Source organism: Canariomyces notabilis (assembly GCF_033297395.1).
Source record: "Canariomyces notabilis strain CBS 508.74 unplaced genomic scaffold N656scaffold_1, whole genome shotgun sequence".
Taxonomy (NCBI): domain Eukaryota; kingdom Fungi; phylum Ascomycota; class Sordariomycetes; order Sordariales; family Chaetomiaceae; genus Canariomyces; species Canariomyces notabilis.
The window spans coordinates 2,254,424-2,274,284 of NW_027041823.1; the positions used below are offsets into that span (position 1 = coordinate 2,254,424).

Below are 19,861 nucleotides of genomic sequence, written 5' to 3' on the forward strand. Positions count from 1 at the left end.
GATCTTGTTTTCAAGACGGTCCGTTCCCTCAGCCAGTTATCTGACTGGTCAGCGGACAGCAGCGGCCCCATAACCGAGTCCGTTACCTCATGCGGCTGCTCCGGCCGAATGAGTCACGCCGCTGCCCCTATCCCTCTCTTCCTCTCTCTTCAGTCCCAATCATCATCGTCATCTTCGCGTTTGGCCCTGTCGGAACTGCTCTTGATCCCTCCTCTACTGGTATTCCCTTCCTCTTCTGCTTCCTCCGCGTCCCTCCTCCGCTTGAGCACCCGCATATCGTTCTCCTTTACCGCGCCCACCTCGACCAGTAGGTTATCGATATCTAGCATACTCGTCTTGACCCCGTGCATGGTCGCGAGGGTGACGATTTGCTTAACAATATCCCCCTTGTTGTAGACCAGGATTGTGGGGCAGTTGCGCTCCGGGTAGCCCTCAATAGCCTTGTCGGCGCGCATCTCGCAAAACTTGACGTCGCCGTACTCCTGGGCGGCCTGGCGCCACAGCTGGGACAGCACGCGCGACTCGACGTTGCTGCCCTGCGCCGAGGTCAGGTTGACGAGCACGGGCCCCTGTTGCGAGGCTTCCGTCACCTCGCGCGAGTACTCCGGCTTGCTGATGGGGTAGACGGAGCCGTGGACCGATTTCTTTTGCAGGGCCGACAGCTCCCGCAGCCGTTGCTGCCGGTACTGCTCCAGGAACGCCTCATCCTCCTCGTCTTCCAGGTCGGACAGGTCCGAGAGGTCTTTGCCTTCTAGCCTGTTCTCGTGCGCCAGCCGCCGCGCTTCAAGGATGGCTTCCTCGATCAGGGGTGTCGGGGAGGGAGGCTTTTCGGGGATGATGCCGTGCTTGCGAAGGATGTCGTTCCTGCGTAGTCGGTCGTCAGTATGTGTAGTGGCAGTGGTGCGCTAAGCACGTCGAAAGCCTGCCTGACCATTCTGTGTCGGCATTAGGGTCGTCGACGGGAACCGCGATCCGCTGGTCTTTTGGTGCTGCCATTCTCTTTCTCTTCTAGGCTGAGACAAAGAGAATATAGGTGACTCTCTGCTCGCTTGCTCGGAACGATTCGAAGATGTTAGCTTTACTGCTGGTTACTGTGGAAATTACTCTGTCGAATACCGAAACCAGCAGTTTCGTGCCGAGTTAATTTGGCCCAGCGAATCTCTGCTGCCTGATGGTTGTCGTCGAAGCACGTTTGCGAAGATGCGGATACGTACCTCACGGCCCCACCTCGAAAGCGTAACCCCGCCATCGTGGTAGGTCTTGGTCATCGCCGGAACCTGGCCCCGCTTTGACCCCAGTGCCACCCACCGTTGATTGGCCACACGACCGAGCCCTAACTGACAATGTCGCAGGCTAACTAATTTTGCCATTTGCTCCTCACAGACCGAAATTTCGCCCTCGAGCCTTCGTTCCTGCTGGGTCGCTTGAAAATCCCCTCCGCAACCATCCACGAGCCAACGAGTCTGCCGCCAAATCCATCCAGATTTCATCAATCAAGCACCGCTCGTCCTCTCGACGCACACGATAGTCAGTCAAGATGGTAAGACACACGAATTTCCTCGATTTTTGAGCGATTCTGCCCGTACCGATGTCCATTTGGGGTCACGAGGTTTGCGACGATACCGCGCCGGTGGAGGGATGGATGTCGAATTGGGCATCAGGCTTTGACAGCGGCTTCAAACACGGGCGGAACATTTGGATATTATTTGGGCGAAATGGAAACCAGATACGGGGAGACAAAAACTGATGTTATGACGAGGTGCTGACGGTCGATTCTCAAGGTTCTCGCCGTTGATCTGCTCAACCCCAGCCCGGCCGCCGAGGCCCGCAAGCACAAGCTCAAGGTATGCGATCTCGAACACCAGACTCGACAGATATCGAGTAAATCACTCATCCTCGATGGTTCTAACATTCTATGTAGACCCTTGTGCCTGCTCCCCGCTCCTTTTTCATGGACGTCAAGTGCCCCGGCTGCTTCACCATCACCACCGTCTTCTCCCACGCCCAGACCGTCGTCATCTGCCAGGGCTGCACGACGGTCCTCTGCCAGCCAACGGGCGGCAAGGCCAGACTTACCGAGGGCTGCTCATTCCGGAGGAAGTAAACGGTCTGGTTGCGGCTGTTTTCTTTCTTTGGGCATAATGGCATGGTAATGGGATCATCTCGGTATCTGCAAGGCTGTTTTGAGTGGGGCGTCTAGACTCATTACTCTCGATTGTCAAATCAATCTCATTTGCGGATAGAAGATGGATTCGCCAAAAATCACCTCGCTCAGCAAAATGGGAGGGCGTTTGGGGTCCGGATATCTTGCATTATCGACTCATTCCGACTTTCTCTCGATCTGCGTTTTTATCGAAGCCGTCTCGCGTCTTCTACTGTACAGGCAGGTCATACTGCATGGGAGGATCACCGGCATAGGCATTTTCACCAGCGTTTAGACAATGTCCGTCATGGGCGGGTGGCGGACCGCTGAACGCGAGGACGTGGATCGCCGAGGATCGCCAGACCTCGGTGCAGTGGGCAGAAAATGGAGGATCGCTCTTGCTTTGCGACGAAATTGACGATATTCCATGACATAAGATCTGAGTTCAAGCTGCCGTGGGTGATTGTCAGTGTACGCCTTCAAGAGTGGACTGTTAATAATGGCCTAACATCCTCCATGAAGCTTTAGCATGAAGCTTTGGATTGAGCATCCCTCAGTCGTAAGACAGCTCCCCATTAATGTCCTTGTCAGATTCTATGCATCTCCTTGGTCCACGCCGCCCATAGCGATGCAATTAAGCCTTTAAAGCTACGGGAAGTCTCGTAAGAGGATTGTATTTTTGGATTTGTTTCATCAAAGCCCAGGCTAACTCACGGCTACATCCATCCATATTTGGTCAATTCTACGTACGACAACTTATGCTGTCATTTCCGACAAACTCGAAGGATGATTGTTTCATGCAACATGCGTCCAGTCTATGTATGACGCTCAATCTACCGAGCTGTTGGTACTTGATTGTACACAGTAGAACATCCGCATCACCTACTTTGTCTTCGGGTACTAGGGAGGGTCTCACGACCGATATGACCAAATTGAGGGTTCTATAAGTCAACAAATTCAGTACAACGTAGAAGAGCTGTTTTTCCTAGCACTTCGAACGGTTGTTGCTTGCAAAGAATGAATTTCCTACTCGACTTGAGGCCACTTGAGTACATCGGGGGCCTTGTGCTGCTCAGCCTCGTTCCGCATCGATCCAGCCAATCCCCAGCCACCTAACTCAACTAAACGCGTCAAAACACGCTCTTGTCGCGACGTGACACGCTTGCCCAGCCCCCAACGCAACCCCCATTCCCGGTAACTTAGCCTGCTGCCGCTTTGATACCCCTGTGCTCTTTGTCCTTCTCTAATTCCACCATTCCCATCAACATCTCCCGCATTAGAAACCTCAACCAACACAATTACCACGGAACTGCACCAACAATCCCCAATAGACAAACGCCCTACAAGATCCGATACCAAATGACTGGTCCTCGTACAAAGCGGCAATTCGCCGGCGCAGCCAGCGATCCTGCGCAACGCCAAATCACATCATTCTTCCCCAAGACAGCTTCCTCCACCAACTTGTCTGCGACTTCGGCACCCTCAAGACAATCCAACCACAATGTCCCTGCGCTCCCCGCGCAAATCCAAACCGACCTCTTGAATGTCGGCATGCGAGTCCGCAAGGCGGTTCCAGAAGGCTACAAGACGGGCAGCTCTTACTGCGCTTTCCAGCTCTGGGCTGAACAGGACAATACATCCTCCGCGCCCACAACTACCACAACAACCACAGCACCGAGTGCTAAATATGCTTCCACGATACGGGAGCTTGAACCCTTCTGCGGGATTCACAAAGTAGGCGGGCTGGGCTTCCAAACGCTGCACGCCGTCCGAGACGAAAACCACGATGACGACGACAGCGAGGAGGCCGATGAACTGATGTCCATGCCTGGCCTTACCAGCACCCAAGAATCGGCCATCAGCACAACAAGCAGCATCGCCCCGGCCGCCACCACCACCTTACCGCTGCACATCATGGCGCCTGCGCTCAACAACAACAACAACCGCAAGCGCTTCTTCGCCTCTGACGAGGACGACGAGCGCGCGGGGATGCTGCTCCACCCTCACCAGCACGTCGGGCCGTTCCGGCTGAACAACCACGACGACGCCTGGCTGGACGGGGAGATCTCCCCCTGCAGCCTGGCCCCCGCGGGCTGGGAAAATGCGAGAGTGCTGGCGGTGCCAAAGACGCGGCAGAGCAAGCCTGGGCGGAAGTCTGGCGGCGCCGTTGCGGCAGCTGCTGCCGAATTGGTCGGGCAGGAGAATGTCATGGTTGTGACTGGCGGGGCGGACGGGAACGATTTCGAGGAGGCGAGTTTCCTCGATTACCGTCTCGCTGTGGATATGGATGTTGAGTAAGGCATTCGCGTAGAGAGAGTTTGGAGATGCGTATGGACAGTTTTGGAAGGGTGGGCGGAGCGATGATGGGCTGGTTCAGTGGTTTTATTGCACACGGCATTTTCTGATGCGGCGTTCATGGCTATGGTCTGTTTGGGCGTTGTGGAGACGATGCATTATACCATGGGTCTTAGGGCGAGTTGCTGATGATAGTATACCTCAAGCGGTAACATGGTCTTGCTGTGAGAAGTCCATTGTCTCAGCGAAGAGAAACCAAGGAAAGGACAAACACTCCTACACACTCTATGACATTGCGCTGCGGTAATAGACACAGTTTCCGTTAGCACGCTAACGACACAAGAAATGGACAGTAGAGTATAATTATCTTGCGGAAAAGGCATTATCAATCTATAAACCATTCCCGGAAGCTCGGATGTGCTATCTGTCGCTTTGTTACAGCATGGGGAAAGGATCCCGGAACTCCAGCAGGTCCCTTTGCCCGTAAAACTCACCAGCGACTGTCAATATCATGTTGAGAGTGGCTCGCATGTTGATCCGCGCCCTTGTCTCATCAAACACAGCGCTCTCGTCGCCATTTTCCAATCCGTTGCGGTCAGTATCATTTGTCTCGACACCTGCTGCAGAATCGTCTTGTTCTGCATCTGTAGGATCATCGAGACGTGCCAGGAGCCGTGCTTTGGCCGCTGCAATCTCAGCCTGCATATCTTGATTGCCCTCGGCCGCGGCTGGCTCATCGTGAATCTCCCCGTCATCGGTACTCATGTCCATCTCAACCTCGTCACCTTGATCGCTGGCAGGAGGGTCAGCGAGACGAGCAGGGGTTTCAACAACCGGCGGCTGAGGTTCACTGTTGTTAACCGTCGTCAAGCCTGATTTGGAAATTTCGGCCCCAGCACTCTCCTCATCGTCATCATCAACCACCAAGTCCGCAATGTACTGTGCTTCCTCCTCTTCATCCTCACCGTCATCATGCAAGGATTCACCACCATCCAACTCGTCCCCAACCTCCTCCCTCAACGCCGCCATCTGCGCGATGCTCATCATCATGAGCACGGCCCTCTTGCCCAGCTCGCGCACCCAGGCCACCTCGCGGTAGTCCATCTGACCGCTGTCGGGCAGGCGGGCGAGCAGCGCCCAGATCCAGCGGCTGGTGCGCTCGCGCAGCTCGTAGCCCCGCCGGATGAACTTGCCACCGAGTATGACGCGCACAAGCTTGAGCACGCTCTGCCGGTCCAGCGCCGCCACCTGCGCAGGCAGCGGGTCCGTGTGCCGGATGCGCCGCGTCCACACCCGGAACGTCGGCGAGTGCGCCCCAAATGATCCCACGTAGGTGCCGTGCTCCTTGGGTAGCGAGGCGACCAGTTCCGGCGGCGGGGTTTGGTGGAGCAGAGAGCGCAGGGTGAGGAACTGCGCGGTGAGCGAGTCGAAGTAGGCTTTTCGCAGCGCCGCGGCGTTGCGCGCGATGACGTCCGGATCTGCTGCTGCATCGGAATTAGTGCTGGAGGTGTGGTGGTGGTATTCGCCTGGTTCGAAGGGCGACGAGGGAGTGGAGAGGTCGGGATCGGGCGCGGCGGTGTACGCGCCGTCATGGTAGTACCCACGCGAGTCGCCTACACCGTTGTCGTAGAGGCTTCTGTCTACGCCATCTTCGGCGTTTTGGAGATGGGGAGGGAGCAGCGGCCCGGCTCGCGGCGCAACTAGCACAGTTGGGACGCTGCTTGCTTCTTGTCTGTGAAATACTTACCCATTAGCTTACCCTAATCTCGGTCATCCTAATTTCGCCTCGGCTGGGGAATGGAACGTGTGTTTTAGCAGTTGTTGGGATGATGTAGCGAAGAAGGGAGAGAAAGGAGGGCAGGCTTACCGAACGGATCTGAGATATGCAATGGCATCTGCATCTTCCTCAAACTCCAAATCATCGTCGGTCAGTTGTGCGGGCTCGCGGTCATTGAGGCCAGGGAACGCGGCTCGCTGGCCGTACGTGGGATCGCGTTTATTTTCAGCATGTTTTGATGATTTCTGACTCTGCTGACGGCGCTGTCGTTTGCTAGACGGCTGAGACGGGTCGTCATTATCCGAGATATAGTCGCGCTTCGACGCCATTCTCGATGGCTACACAATGAAATATCTCGAAGCGGAAAGCTGTCCAGGTTCGAGGTTTGGGAGATTCCACTTCAACTTTGGGATTACAGTTGGATGGCCCGTTGTAGCCTGCAATACCTTGTAGGTAAACCTCCTGTATGACGATATCTGACATAACAAACTCGGATATAACGATCATTAGTGTAGCTCATGTATATCTGTGAAGGAACGCGTTAGCCCCTGTCCATGGGAGCTGCTTTGCAACACTTACATGTCTTTATATCGTTACCTATTGAACCCCTTGGCTGAAGCAATCCTCAAGACGCTGTAGATGTAGCCCATAGAGCAACTAGAGCCTGGCGTTGGCTTTGAAGATTTGCTGTTTTTCTTTCTCCATGGGGTTAGGGTTGGTGAGATAAGATAGGGACAAGGGGTTGCCCCTCCATGCCCCGCCAAAAAGATGAGAGTGCTCTTCAACTCCCGGCTCGATTAGGCCAATATCTGAGGTGACTCGTAAATCTTGAGACGGTAAGGAGTCACACCACCATCAGATCTTCTTCGTAACATATAAGTTCCAGTCACATACCCAAGCTCTCGACAAGGCCAATTCCACCTTTTGGCGCCTCCACCATGGCAGAATCATCCACAAACCCTGTTCCCCCTCCAGCTCAGGCGCCGGCCGAATCTCCGTCTGCCGAGGGCGGCGAGGATAGCGCCAGCATTTCAAAGAAGGCCGCAAAGAAGGCCGAGGCCAAGGCTAAGAAGGAGGCCGAGAAGGCTCGTCGTGCGGCCGAGCGAGCTGCCGCCGCTACAGCATCTAGTGCAGCAGCCCAGGCCGAAGACCTTGCCAAGGATAACTACGGACAGGAAACACACGAGACCAAGTTTTCCACTGACGCCGTTGAAATAAATCTGAAGACACTCAACGATGAACATCTCGGGAAGAAGGTTGAGCTCCGCGCCTGGATCCAGAACGCTCGCATGCAGGGCGCCAAAATGGCCTTCGTCGAGCTCCGTGAGGAGGGCAACTGGGCCATCCAAGGTGTGATTGCTGCCAGTCCCGAGGGTACACCTGTGAGCCGGCAGATGGTGAAGTGGGTTGGCGCCATCAACCCCGAGAGCTTCGTCGTCGTCGAAGGCACGGTTCAGAAGCCGCTCGAGCCGGTGAAGAGCTGCCGTGTATCCAACTACGAGCTGCACATCACCAAATGCTTCATTCATGCTGCCGCTCCGGCCATGCTTGGCATGACGCTCGCCGCGGCGAACAGACCCATCGCCAACTTCAGCGATGAGGAGGTGCCTGTGGAACAGGGAGTAGAAAAGCTCAGCATTGCTTCAGCCAGCGAGGCGACTGGCACGCCCGCCGCCAGTATGCTTACCCATCTCGACAATATCGTCATGCACAAGCGATCTGCGGTCCAACAGGCTATCGCCGATATCCGCTCAGAGATGAAGGAGCTGTTCCGGTCTTACCTGAGGTCCCACGGCTTCAAGGAGTTTGAGCCCCCGTGTCTCATCGGTGCCGCTTCTGAAGGCGGCGCTAACGTGTTCCGCCTGCCTTATTTTGAGAAGGAGGCATACCTAGGTTGGTGACCTGGTTTAGATCTACCGTGCTCGTTGATCAATGCTGACCTATTTCTCAGCGCAATCCCCCCAGTTCTACAAGCAAATGGAGATTGCAGGTGGCCGGAAGCGAGTGTTCAGTATCGGCCCTGTTTTCAGAGCCGAGAATTCGAACACGCCGAGACATATGACGGAGTTCACCGGTCTCGATATGGAAATGGAGATTAAGAGGGATTATCGGGAAGTTCTGGTACGTATTAGCGCCTCCTTACTCGTAGCTTTGCTTCTTTTCCGGTTCCACCGGCCATTTTGTGAAGATATCACTAACAGCGAGCAGCACATGCTTGAAGGCGTCCTTCTCCACATTTTCAGAAACATCAAGGAGCGCTGCGCCGACGAGATTGCCCTAGTGCGCTCCGTCTACCCGTCAGAGGATTTTCTCCTGCCCGAGCCTGGGAAAGAGGTCCGTTTGACCTTCGCCGAAGGTCAGAAGCTCCTCCGGGAAGAGGGCCCGGAAGAATACCGCAACGTGAGCGACGATGAGGACATGAGTACGCCGCAAGAGAAAGCTCTTGGCGCACTTATCCGCAAGAAGTACAATACCGACTTCTATACGCTTGACAAATTCCCCGAGGGAGCGCGGCCTTTCTATGCCAAGGAGGACCCGACAAACCGCAAAGTTACCAATGCCTACGACTTGTTCATGAGAGGGCAAGAGATTTGCTCTGGCGGGCAGCGTATCAATGACCCCGTCGAGTTGGAAGCGCGAATTCGCACTAAGGGACTGGACCCTGGGAGCCCCGGCCTGAAAGAGTACGTTGACGTTTTCAGACAGGCCGGAGTGCCCGCTCATGGTGGTGGCGGTATTGGTCTGGATCGAGTTGTTGCCTGGTATCTCAACCTACCAAGTGTCCATCTGGCGGCATACTACCCTCGTACACCGAAGCGATTGCTGCCCTGAAGACCCGTACGCGGGAGAAAGGGGGGAAGGGGAAACCTAAGATGTTTGGTACTATCCACCTACCTTGGTGCGAGCGTGCAAAGTAGAGTGCTCCAATAGACATCATGTGTACGCCCTTCTCCTGTGCTTCTCAGGCCGAGGAGGTGGATGTGATTATCAGTGTATCGGCGTAATCCCCGACCATCCTTCCGGTAGGGGAAATGCAAGGAGGGTTCTGCCGCGTGACTGCCATCGGTATGCTAAGGAATGGCTACATCACACGACACACTCGCTGTTCCAAGAGTTCATTAGCTACATGCCTGAAGACTTTAGCCCCAATTGCAGAGGTACCAATTCATTTGGTGACTGACCCGACTCATGTTGAGTGCGTGCCTTGATTTGATACTCGTACACAGATTAACCTTCTGGTATCAGCGCTGGTCAAAAGCTTTCACAGAAGATATTGTTTCAATCCGATCCGGAAGCGGCACCAATCAAGAAGGTTTGCCAGTAGGTGCCGTCGAGAAACATCACGAAATCGAGTCCCAGTCCTCTAACAACGTAGTTGAGCTCTTTCCTTCCTCATTCTTAACGCACAGCCGACTTCTTTCCCCATTTCACTTCTTTTTTTTTTTTTTTTTTTTTTTTTTTCTCCTCCGTACAATATCGTTAGTTTACTCAAAGCAAAACTTGCCAACCGACTCCATCTCATTCTGAGTTGTACAATCGACGACTATCGCTAAGATCTGCAGCAACCTGCCAACTCGAGAGGATGGATAGCTTTCTGGAAGACTAAGAAACGAAAGCAAAAGAAAACGTGAATCCTTCAACGGACCTAAGTCGTCGCTACTCCGAGAGTGATCCACTGGCTTACTGAGCGCCGCAGAACAGAATATGGCACCCCCAGCAAGTGAGTCAGAGACACCTGCCTGACTTTTACCAGCCAGTGCCGTTTTAACTCCGGTTTACGAAGACTAAAACACCTACGCAGCACCAAAATCCCCCGCATTCTCAGTCCCCTATCGCTCTCAGGGCGTACTCACCGGGCGGGTCACCAAGTCTTCTTCCGAGCCACCATCATCGCCCTGTGCTCCAGGCAACCAAAACAGGGCCCGAATCCAAAGCCCATCCAAGACAGCCAAATATGGTCTTTGCCCAGTATGTCGTATCGGCCGCCGGGTTCGCTCCAGGTTCCACCCGAAAGGAACCTCCCCGTTCCCGGGCAAGTGGCGCTTCGTGTGCAGCAATCGGATTGTGCCCTCCAACAAGAATACCAGCAACAACGACAGCGGCAGCAGCAGCAGCAGCAGCAGCAGCAGCAACGGCCAGGCAATGGTCAAACAGTCCAAAGGGTGCACCTACACGGAGGTTCTCGATTTCGACCCGATGAAAGATCCCTTCCTTCAAGCCGAACTGCAAGTACAGGACCGTGATCAGGATTGGGAACAAGATCGAGATCAGGGGCAGTACGAGCAGACTCCGACCTCCAAGGCGATGAGGAAAGCCACGGCAAAGGAGAATAGTGCAGGGAGTACGAGGCGGTGGAGACAGAGTGTTCTGTTTGCTGAAAGGCAAGCTGGAACCTCAAGCGGGGACAAGGGAAGGGGTGAACATCGGCAGGAGGCGAATGCCCCGATAAGGGATGAGGATAAGGTGAGGACTGCGCGGATGAAAAGCGGAGAGATCAAGGCTGGAGATGGGAGCGAGAAACAGCGCCATGATCTACAGGCTGCTGGGGCTGCAGCCACGAACGCGGCACTGGCGGCGATTGAAATGGCAAAGAAGAAGAGAGAGACCATTGATCTGACGGGAGACGAGCAGCAGCATGACAATTTCGGAAGTTCGCTTGGTCGGCCGAGACAGGATGTACCACAGAAGGGCGTGACAGTACGGCCGAATGTGCCCATGGGAAAGGCGAGCGAGAGGGCTGAGGGCCCCGACGAGGACTATTTCGATGATTTGGGTCCCGAGGACGAGAAGGAGCTTGCCTCCCTGGCCGAAGCTGCCTCGCAACATCAAGACCAGAGTCAGACATTAGCCGATGCTTTCGTGGATGACTTTGATGAGGAGGACGAGGTTCGGCTGATTGAGCTGGCTGACAAGGCTTCAATGATGGACGAGTTTGATGAGGAAGACGAGGCCTGTTTGATTGAACTGGCCGACAAGGCGTCCTCGGCTTCTCTGCCTACAAGACGCCGCCTGTTTGGCACATGAGCAGTTGATAGGTGGGCATGAGGGAACCTTTGGCTTTATAAAGCGTCCTAAAGGGGACTGACGAAGATACTGGTATACTGCGTGATTTCAGTCATCTCATTGACATTTGGTAGGATCGGAGAGTATCAAACACGAAAGTTTATTTCAGAAGAATACAAGATGTTGCAAGGCCAGAAAACAAAACAAACTTAACTAAGCAGCCCGATAAAGGACGACGCATTGGGCGGTGCGATGGTCACTAAACGCGAAGCTGGAAATAAAAGATCATGCTATGGTGAGTCGCAACGTTGGAAGACATGAAAAGGCGGCATATCGGCGTGATAGGCCCAGACAGTACGGAGGTACAGCACCGATACATCGGGGGCTAGATGATCACAAGCAGTGAAGAATCGCCTTTGTTGATTGCAAACCCGATGGACGTTTCAAACCTCAAAGAGCTCTTGTGGGGACACTCCAATCTGGCGCCGGAGCCCCGGATCTAACGGGCTTCTGGAAGTTTTCCGATTGGGTAGCAACCGGTGGAAGTCGCCCGACTGGGCGCACTGGCCGGCGCTTCGTGCAGCTCTAAGGGCCCCACTCATTGTGGGGCTCCGATGAAGTCAGTGTTGACGAGTTCAAAAACGCGACCGACGCGCCTCTGGCGTGTCACCTTTCCACTTCTCCAACTGTCATGTTCATGTGCGTATTGCAATCTTCTTAGACAATTCCATCCCACTGTCAAGTCTTTTTTCTGGCTTGATGCGGGGATTTCCTCTTGGTCCAAGCATATTGCTACTTCTGCTTGTTCCTTGAGCCCCGCATCGCCACTATTCGTCACTTCGTGTCGAAGTAAATGTTTTGAAGTGAATCTGACAGCGACAGTTCAAACTCGCTCCTCCTTCGCTCGAACCAGGGAACCGTTGATGATGGCTGAGGAACCGACTCTACCTCGTCTACCATCCCCTCTGGCGTCCGCCAGCAGGGGTAAACGTACTTTTGGCGGCGGGGTCTCGTCCCCAGAGCTATCGACATCGAGTGACCCCGCTTTTTTCTCCAGTGATGACGACCCGGCTCTCGATAACTACCAGGGCCAGGGCCGTCGCAAGAGAAGATATGTCGGCGCTTGGTTCGACCAGCATCCAGCATCTTCGGATTCGGGTGTGGACGACGAGACCCGTGCGACACACGTCTCACGTCGAAACAAGGCTCGCCCCCGCCCCAAAAAGCGGGAGTTTAGGAGACAGCTCGACAGTGGTGTATGGATGGGCACGGATGGAGCTCTGACCGACACAGACGATGGTGTCGATCTGGAACCTGTTCCCGCAAGGCTACCTCTGGTTCCACGGCAGGCTCCGGCTCCAGGGCCCCTGGCTCCAGCTCGCCCACGGTTGTCTGTTGCAGAGGAGGCTGTCCAGAATACGGTTCTGAGATGCCTTGACAATGGCAACGAACTTGTCGACCTCAGGTCAGTTTAGGTCGCTGACTCTTGGCCGCCAGCTTCTCATCTGACGCGCTGCAGTGGATTACAACTGGAGAAAATATCCGACGGCCTGATCGAGCCAATATCGAATATCTGCCCGATCCCTAATGTTGCAAAGGATGTTGCTTTCGAGCAAAGAGACCCGCAGATTAAGATCTTCCTTTCCAACAATCGGCTCCGGACGTTACCCCTGGCATTGCTCAATATTGAACATTTGACAGTGCTTAGTCTGCGGGCAAACCAGCTCACCAAGCTTCCACCGGGTATCGCAAAGCTTAGAAATCTCCGCACTCTCAATATCGCTCAGAATGCGCTCCGTTTTCTCCCAGCGGAGCTCCTCGGACTCCTCCAAAAAGGCAGCAAGCTTACAGAGATGCAATTCCAGCCAAACCCCTTCTGGGTTCCGGGCCCAGCTCCGCCACAGAATATTGGTGGAGAAGAGTACCTGAAACGCACCTTTGGCCCCCAGCCTGACGTCGGATTCGAAGCCAGCTGGGCGGGCCTCACCACCAAGCTGCACTCACGAACTCCGGTCCAATTCACCGACGACACTTGCGAGCTACGGTCCAGCTTCGTCTTGCCGGTTCAGACGCGTTCCTTTCGCGCAGCTATTGAGCTAGAACCCTTCCAAGAGCTCGCTACGCCAACGGGATTCAAGACGCACGCCAGCGCCGAAACGAATAGAGCGGTGCGCCCGAGAGGCGCCAAGTCCCTGCTTGAATTAACCCTCCGCGCGTGTGCCGCGTCGGGACAGGCTGAAGAAATAGCTTCGTGGCTCAGGGAGGAGAGCTGGCCGGCGCACCTTGCCACTTTTGTCGAGAAAGCAAACGAATTCCACCAGAGTGGTGGCGGCAGGTGTTCGGTTTGTGGAAGGGATATGGTGGTGCCGATGACAAGCTGGATCGAGTTTCGGCAGATTGGACGGACGACGGTGACGAAGAACGGTGACGGGGGTGAAGTGTGCAGGTTCATGGGTCTGGTGGGTGAGAGCGAGGGGCCGGTGCCCTTTATGAGGGTTGGTTGTTCTTGGCGCTGTGTGCCCGCGAGAGTTGAAGCGGAATCCGATTCTTGAGAGCTCCCCGAAGCGGAGGAGAGGCGGATGGTGAGGTCCCGAGGCAGTGGGATTGATTGGCTTAGCAGGCGAGGTGGCTAGGGGGATCGCAGGATACTGGGGTTGTACAACTGTACAGTCGGTATGCTTGCACAACCTGCGACGGTCTGTACCAGGTTGAAATTCGGTACCTGGATGTACATCATGTACAAAGCGCAATACCGAGAAAAATGTCGTTCCAAATCTGGGTCCTCCACAGTCTGTCGTTGACAGCACTCATATACTACATAGCGTGGTAGGCTGGGTGAATGGATCGTTATTCGAATATCAGATAAAAGATTCTGTCATTTGCGTTGATGAATGCTTTCTCGCTGTTTGAACTACCTCACTACCTACCTATGGATTACCAATGCCTGAGCTTTTGAGAGGCTGTGATGGAATTGGACCGCTGACATCACCAATTGGGGCTTTCGCGCAGCGCCAAGGCTGATGTCGTCAAGGGTATAGAGGGGCCCAGCAGGGCTTGTTTCAACGTCACCTTCTGAGCTGCTGCCCAGAGCTTGCTTCCCAAAGCTTTGATCGAGCATCCAGCGAACAAGATCTCCACCCAGCACAGCGGCTACGACGGGAATCCGACCACAGCCGCTTACCACCCGTACCCAATGGACATCTAGATTTAACGAAAACATCCGCTCGTAACATTCCGAGTCCGATCGATTTCAAAACGCTACTCGGCCGAGCGCGTCCGAGCTAGCTCGCGCAGCCTCAGACCTTCAACAGCGGGTTCCGTCCCGCAACAAAACCACACAATGCACCTTCAACACCCCGCCTCGAGGCTCTCCCTGAGCCACCTCCTCGCCGCCGCCCTCACGTGCACCTTGACCTACTTCCCCCAACCCGTCGGCGCCGTCTTCCGCGACGAGGTCGGCCACATCGACTACCACCACGCCCTCCTCGGCCTGCCCCAGCGCGAGACCACCTTCTTCCACCGTCCCCGCCGCGACGACCGCGCCAGCCTGCTCTACACCCTCAGTGACCTAGGAATCCTGGGCGCCGTGCACCCCGGCAGCGGCGAGATTGTGTGGAGGCAGGATTTGCGCAGCGGTGGTGATGATATTTACGATGACGACGATGAGAATGTTGGTGATGGGGATGGGTTCGGGCTCGGGTTCACACGGGCTGGTGAAGGCGAGGGGTGGATTGTCAGCGCGCTGGGCAGGGCCGTCCACGCGTGGGATGCCGTCAGCGGGAGGAATCAGTTTTCGGTCCGGTTCGATAATGGGGTCGTCAGGGACTTGGAGGTGATGGAGATGACGGAGCAGGAAGGGGGGAGGAGGAAGGATGTGCTGGCGCTGGTTGAGGAAGGCGCCGCGACCGTGCTGAGGAGGCTGAACCCGACCGACGGGAGCGTGGTGTGGGAGTTTAGGGAGGTGACCAGGGACGTGCCGCTGCAGGTGAGCACCAACGTGGAAAAGGTCTTTGTGGTCAGCTTAAAGGGCACGGCCGGCGCGTATAATCTCAAGGTTACGGTTTTGGATACGCTTACCGGGAAGAGGCTGGATGAAATGGTGCTGGGCACAAAGGCGGATGTTCATGGCAAGAAGGACGTCATGTTCGTCGGGGCGAACTCGGCCGCGCCAATTCTGGCCTGGACGGACGATGCCCGCCAGACGCTGAGAGTTAATGTGCTCGGCACGAAGACTCGGCAGGAGTTTGCCTTGCCGCCCGATACGTTTGCGGTCGAGATCCACGCACCTCACCTGATCCAGTCGCAGCCGCACTTTCTGGTCCACAGCAAGACGTCTACCGGGCATAAGGGGGAGGTCTTCCATGTTGATCTTAAGACCAACACCATTTCCAAAGCATACAGTCTCCCTATGCTCCCCGGTCCTGGAGCTTTTTCGACCAGTTCGAGCGGAGCCAGCGTCTACTTCACACGTATCACTGAGGACGAGGTTATACTGCTCTCCTCGCAGTCGCATGGCGTGCTTGGTCGTTGGCCTTTGAAAATTGGCGGTTCGAAGGCGGTCGCCATCCACTTGGTGTCTGAGGTGATCAAGAAGGCTGGTCCGGAAGAGAGCTACGCAGTCCGCTCAGCAGCCGTGACGGACGCAGACAACTGGGTACTAATCCGCAACGGCGAGGAGCTGTGGGCCCGCCCTGAAGGGCTGACTGGAGGCGTCACCGCCACGTTTGCAGAGATTCCTGACAGGGAGGAACTGGCGAAATCTCTCGAGCAAGAGGCACATAGCAGCCCGCTACAGGCGTACATCCACCGTGTCAAGCGCCACATCCATGACCTTCAGTATCTCCCCGCATACCTCAACAGCATTCCTTCGAGAGTCATGAGCAGTATTCTCGGCACCGACGTCGCCCCTACTGCTGGTAAGCTGGTCCGGGACAGCTTCGGGTTTCACAAACTCGTTGTTCTCGCCACAAAACGCGGGAGAGTCTACGGCCTGGATGCGGGAAACAACGGTAAAGTCCTATGGAGCACTCGAGCCTTCAAGATCCCGAAGGGCAGAAGGTGGGATGTCAAAGGGATTCAGGCGGACGAATCATCAGGTCAAACCACGATTCTCGGTTCCAAAGACGACTTTGTCGTGTTGAAGACGGATACTGGTGACATTATCGACTCAAGAGCACCCAACCCGGAGGCGACGACGCAGGGCGCCGCTCTAGTTGACACCCCGTCCGGCCAGCAGCTCCTAAGGATCGGTCCGGATGGGAAGATAGAGGACTTGCCCGCTGCAAGGGCCCCATCGCAGACGGTTGTCACGCGCACTGCCGATGGGCAGCTGAAGGGAGTTATCTTCGTCGCAAACGGCACAAACTCGAGAGCATTTACCTCCTGGGTCTTTTCCTTGCCCAAGGGCCAAAGGGTGGTAAGCATTGCGACGAGACCCCCTCACGACGCTGTAGCTTCCATCGGGCGTGTACTTGGCGACCGGACGGTCAAGTATAAGTACCTCAACCCTAATACACTCGTCCTCGGGGCCGTCGACCACAGCTCCCGCATGCTTGTTGTCTACCTCCTAGACACGGTATCCGGACAAGTTCTCTGGGTCTCCAAACACAACGGCATCGATGCCAGCAAGCCCATCGAGTGTGCCATGGCCGAGAACTGGTTCGTCTGCACCTATTTCGGACAGTACGCGCTGCGCGACAACTCGGCCCAGTCACTCAAGGGCTACCAGGTAGTCGTTGCGGACCTGTACGAGAGCGACAAACCCAACGACCGCGGCCCGCTCGGCGACGCCGCCACCTTCTCCTCGCTGGACCCAATCGACGTTCCCACGGGCGTCGTCCTGCCATCCGTCGTCTCCCAGTCTTACGTCCTCAGCGCGCCCATCTCAGCCCTGCAGGTTACGCAGACGAGGCAGGGCATCAGCTCGAGGCAGGTCCTGGCCTATCTGCCCGAGTCGCACGGCATAGTCGGCATCCCGCGCATGGTGCTCGAGCCAAGGCGGCCCGTCGGCCGGGATCCGACCCCGGCCGAGGCCGAGGAGGGATTGATCAGGTACCACCCTGCCATCGAGATCGACCCGAAGAGCGTCATCACCCATGAGAGGGACGTTCTTGGCGTCGGGAAGATCATCACGTCGCCGGCCGTTGTGGAGAGCACCAGTCTGGTGTTTGCGTACGGGGTGGATATCTTTGGGACGCGGGTCGCGCCGAGTTTCTTGTTTGACATATTGGGCAAGGGATTCAACAAGCTTGCGCTTGTCGGGACGGTTCTGGCGCTCTTGGCCGGGGTGGTCACCCTTGCTCCGGTGGTGAGTTTCCCGGTCTTGTTGTGCCTGCCTTGAAAAGGGGCGTGTGCTAACGAGTTTTATACAGGTGAAGAGAAAACAGGTTAATATGAGGTGGGAGGCGCCAATGTAGAGGGCAGTGTATACTTTTTCACGAAGCATGAGTATTGTAGACTATACATGGGCTGGAGAATTGCATGGTTTTGGGTTGTTTGACGCGGTTTAGGCAGTATCCTGCCGCATCTTTCCCAATGCCGACCATTGATGCTAACGTGTGAGGAGAGTGCTTGGTCGAACCAACGGAACTACAAGGCCGATGCTACCGCGGCCCGCAATCAAGGGTTGTCTCCAATCAAACTATCAAAGCGAATATGCATGGGTACATTCATCAGGCACACATCCCGAGTTTTGCGAGTTCGCATCAAAAGTTTGCACGCTCACTGTCGAAATCCTCCTTCATGACCGCCGCTCGAGTCAGCCGTCCCCCAGAAACCCATCCCTTCGTCGCAGGGTTTCTTCCACACGTCGCGACTTGCAGCCAAAGTTGCCCACTAGTAATCACACTGTCACCATGCCGCGCAGGCGATTAGCAAACCCGGCGACCCGAGTTCACCTTTTCTGCAGGGCTCTGGCACTTCTCTTTGAGCTCGCTGTCTTGATCTTCCTCATTTATATCAGCAAAACGCTGGGCTACTCGAACGGCATTAGATACGCCGGTGTAGGTCCGCTTCCGCCGCCGTGTCTCGGATCGCCCCCGGCTAACACCCATGATCCCTCTCAACGTGTAGGTCGTCTGCGCAATCTTGCACAATGCCAGCCAAGTGGTGGCCCTCACTGATCGTCATCATCGGCTGCGCCATGTCCCCCCTCCCTGTGTCGTCATCTTCGATCTTGTCATCCTAATCCTCCTAGGCGCGAGCATTGGGTACGATTTTGTTGAGGCCTTGTCTCGCCTTGACAAGCGCGCCGGTCCCTTCTACCGTACTCTCCTCGACGATCAGTACTACATGGTATATACCATGCTGTAAGCTCTCGATTCTAACGTAACTTCCAGTTGCGCCACCAAGCCTTAGCCACTAATCATACCTCCTAGGGCGGTACACGGAATTCTTATAGGTGTCTCCCTATGGGACTTTTGCCTTCAGGTCCGCCTTGAGAATCGCCTGCCGTCTGCCGATAGGTCTGTCAATGCCACAGCAGGCGATGATATGCGCGACGGACCGGCGAGGCGGGGCGATATGGAAGGAGTTGAACTTCGAATGAGGTAGCTAAGTTGCTTCCCAACAGACTTGTGTTACTATACCCGTGACGCTTCGCAAGACGGATCCTTTCATCTCGGCTTGCTCTCTCTCCTGCTCAACCTCGTGTGAATGTGAAGTACAGTGCTTCCCCATTCTCCCGTGGCGCCGCGGACGATGCAGTCTTTGGAGGCCTGCGTCAAGTCCCTTCAGCAATGCCACCGCCACGTTTTCCCTCCCCGACGTCACTATTCGGAGGGTCACAGCGTAGAGCCCACCGCAGAATTCGTCAAGCTCATCGGTGGGATGGCCTCCAGGGGAACCTGCCAGAGGCGACCAACTCGTTGGCAAAACGGGCACTACCAAAGTCGCCAAGAAAATAATCAGGCAACTCCGAGTTCGCTGCCCAATGTGCCCTAATGTTCCGCATGTCGAGGGCTCTGTGGTACAGCGGCTGCGGCGCGGCCATGTAAAGGTAAGTGAATGATCTGCTCACCTCAGTGTCCATAGTCCTCAGAGAGTCTCCTTCCAAGCTAGAAAGTCTCCTCCAAGGTATCAAGTGCTCAAGGACACAGTTCTCAGGCACTCGTGCCTACTAGTAATCCCGAGTATTCTAGGCAGGTTGTCCGCTTGGGACAACCGGGAAAACCGCACTAATCATGTTATAGTATCCTTAATATTACATCAAGTCAACGCAAATCCTCTGTGGCGCAATTGGTTAGCGCGTCTGACTGTTAATCAGGAGGTTGGAAGTTCGAGCCTTCCCGGAGGAGCTCTTTTTGAGTTTAGTTCGGCATTTCCCCTTTTTTGTGCTTTTGGTTTTTACCGTCCCACATTAGTTTTGTTTCAGATCTATCTTGGATCTGGCACACTGGAAATGGTTGGGACGAAATGCAATTCGGAGGTTACACAAGTACTGTACAGTACAGTTCATAACAAGCCTTCCGAGGGAGCTCCGCGTATATAGTGACAGTTTGGCTACAATGCGAAGTGCAGCGCAGATGAAAATTGGATCCCCTGCCTTTCAGAATGCCTTCCCAACCGACCCCCTTTGCACTCTGGCTTGCTCAGTCATTCATTAGATATAGACTCGTCATAGTGATACACGCAGTCGTTGGTCT

General features: G+C 55.3%; 10 protein-coding genes and 1 non-coding gene across 11 annotated transcripts; 9 read left to right on the forward strand and 2 right to left on the reverse strand.

Annotated features, from left to right (window-relative positions):
• Nucleotides 1–149: 149 nt before the first annotated feature.
• N656DRAFT_699249 (phosducin family protein) lies at nt 150–996 on the reverse strand (the record flags this gene model as incomplete). Its single annotated transcript, XM_064810776.1, has 2 exons — nt 150–864; nt 932–996. 2 exons carry the CDS (start codon nt 994–996, stop codon nt 150–152), a joined length of 780 nt encoding a protein of 259 aa, XP_064675276.1.
• A 592-nt stretch (nt 997–1,588) lies between these two features.
• N656DRAFT_794147 (uncharacterized protein) lies at nt 1,589–2,104 on the forward strand (the record flags this gene model as incomplete). Its single annotated transcript, XM_064817242.1, has 3 exons — nt 1,589–1,609; nt 1,782–1,844; nt 1,922–2,104. 3 exons carry the CDS (start codon nt 1,589–1,591, stop codon nt 2,102–2,104), a joined length of 267 nt encoding a protein of 88 aa, XP_064675277.1.
• A 1,044-nt stretch (nt 2,105–3,148) lies between these two features.
• Nucleotides 3,149–4,819, forward strand: N656DRAFT_773890 (uncharacterized protein). The gene has a single exon (XM_064814155.1). The coding sequence runs from the start codon at nt 3,503–3,505 to the stop codon at nt 4,439–4,441; it is 939 nt and encodes a 312-aa protein (XP_064675278.1). The 5' UTR covers nt 3,149–3,502; the 3' UTR covers nt 4,442–4,819.
• Nucleotides 4,820–4,873: 54 nt separating this feature from the next.
• N656DRAFT_833908 (uncharacterized protein) lies at nt 4,874–6,846 on the reverse strand (the record flags this gene model as incomplete). Its single annotated transcript, XM_064818703.1, has 3 exons — nt 6,795–6,846; nt 6,306–6,741; nt 4,874–6,170 (listed from the first exon to the last, which is right to left on the reverse strand). Exons 2-3 carry the CDS (start codon nt 6,542–6,544, stop codon nt 4,874–4,876), a joined length of 1,536 nt encoding a protein of 511 aa, XP_064675279.1. The 5' UTR covers nt 6,545–6,741; nt 6,795–6,846.
• Nucleotides 6,847–6,989: 143 nt separating this feature from the next.
• N656DRAFT_744258 (aspartyl-tRNA synthetase) lies at nt 6,990–9,371 on the forward strand. Its single transcript, XM_064812875.1, has 3 exons — nt 6,990–8,108; nt 8,167–8,336; nt 8,424–9,371. Exons 1-3 carry the CDS (start codon nt 7,154–7,156, stop codon nt 9,045–9,047), a joined length of 1,749 nt encoding a protein of 582 aa, XP_064675280.1. The 5' UTR covers nt 6,990–7,153; the 3' UTR covers nt 9,048–9,371.
• N656DRAFT_56676 (uncharacterized protein) lies at nt 9,172–9,802 on the forward strand. Its single transcript, XM_064810123.1, has one exon. The coding sequence runs from the start codon at nt 9,405–9,407 to the stop codon at nt 9,741–9,743; it is 339 nt and encodes a 112-aa protein (XP_064675281.1). The 5' UTR covers nt 9,172–9,404; the 3' UTR covers nt 9,744–9,802.
• A 30-nt stretch (nt 9,803–9,832) lies between these two features.
• On the forward strand, nt 9,833–11,537 carry N656DRAFT_56652 (uncharacterized protein). Its single transcript, XM_064810121.1, has 3 exons — nt 9,833–9,936; nt 10,018–10,679; nt 10,848–11,537. Exons 1-3 carry the CDS (start codon nt 9,921–9,923, stop codon nt 11,238–11,240), a joined length of 1,071 nt encoding a protein of 356 aa, XP_064675282.1. The 5' UTR covers nt 9,833–9,920; the 3' UTR covers nt 11,241–11,537.
• A 608-nt stretch (nt 11,538–12,145) lies between these two features.
• Nucleotides 12,146–14,424, forward strand: N656DRAFT_794152 (uncharacterized protein; the record flags this gene model as incomplete). Its single annotated transcript, XM_064817243.1, has 3 exons — nt 12,146–12,684; nt 12,739–13,714; nt 14,308–14,424. The coding sequence occupies 3 exons, from the start codon at nt 12,146–12,148 to the stop codon at nt 14,422–14,424; spliced, it is 1,632 nt and encodes a 543-aa protein (XP_064675283.1).
• On the forward strand, nt 14,284–17,701 carry N656DRAFT_773895 (DUF1620-domain-containing protein). The gene is made up of 2 exons (XM_064814156.1): nt 14,284–17,526; nt 17,591–17,701. Exons 1-2 carry the CDS (start codon nt 14,560–14,562, stop codon nt 17,633–17,635), a joined length of 3,012 nt encoding a protein of 1,003 aa, XP_064675284.1. The 5' UTR covers nt 14,284–14,559; the 3' UTR covers nt 17,636–17,701.
• A 372-nt stretch (nt 17,702–18,073) lies between these two features.
• On the forward strand, nt 18,074–18,575 carry N656DRAFT_794154 (uncharacterized protein; the record flags this gene model as incomplete). Its single annotated transcript, XM_064817244.1, has 3 exons — nt 18,074–18,220; nt 18,291–18,502; nt 18,557–18,575. 3 exons carry the CDS (start codon nt 18,074–18,076, stop codon nt 18,573–18,575), a joined length of 378 nt encoding a protein of 125 aa, XP_064675285.1.
• An 864-nt stretch (nt 18,576–19,439) lies between these two features.
• N656DRAFT_t6 lies at nt 19,440–19,513 on the forward strand. Its single transcript has one exon. It is a non-coding gene; the product is annotated as a tRNA-Asn (tRNA).
• The last annotated feature ends 348 nt before the right edge of the window (nt 19,514–19,861 follow it).

Coding starts and splice junctions, on each gene's coding strand:
- N656DRAFT_56652 (XM_064810121.1), top strand. Junction 10,680..10,847: donor CGATAAGGGATGAGGATAAG/GTGAGGACTGCG, acceptor GGAGACGAGCAG/CAGCATGACAATTTCGGAAG.
- N656DRAFT_773895 (XM_064814156.1), top strand. CDS start 14,560: ATGCACCTTCAACACCCCGCCTCGAGGCTCTCCCTGAGCCACCTCCTC. Junction 17,527..17,590: donor TGGTCACCCTTGCTCCGGTG/GTGAGTTTCCCG, acceptor AGTTTTATACAG/GTGAAGAGAAAACAGGTTAA.
- N656DRAFT_56676 (XM_064810123.1), top strand. CDS start 9,405: ATGTTGAGTGCGTGCCTTGATTTGATACTCGTACACAGATTAACCTTC.
- N656DRAFT_744258 (XM_064812875.1), top strand. CDS start 7,154: ATGGCAGAATCATCCACAAACCCTGTTCCCCCTCCAGCTCAGGCGCCG. Junction 8,109..8,166: donor TGAGAAGGAGGCATACCTAG/GTTGGTGACCTG, acceptor CCTATTTCTCAG/CGCAATCCCCCCAGTTCTAC. Junction 8,337..8,423: donor GGGATTATCGGGAAGTTCTG/GTACGTATTAGC, acceptor AACAGCGAGCAG/CACATGCTTGAAGGCGTCCT.
- N656DRAFT_773890 (XM_064814155.1), top strand. CDS start 3,503: ATGACTGGTCCTCGTACAAAGCGGCAATTCGCCGGCGCAGCCAGCGAT.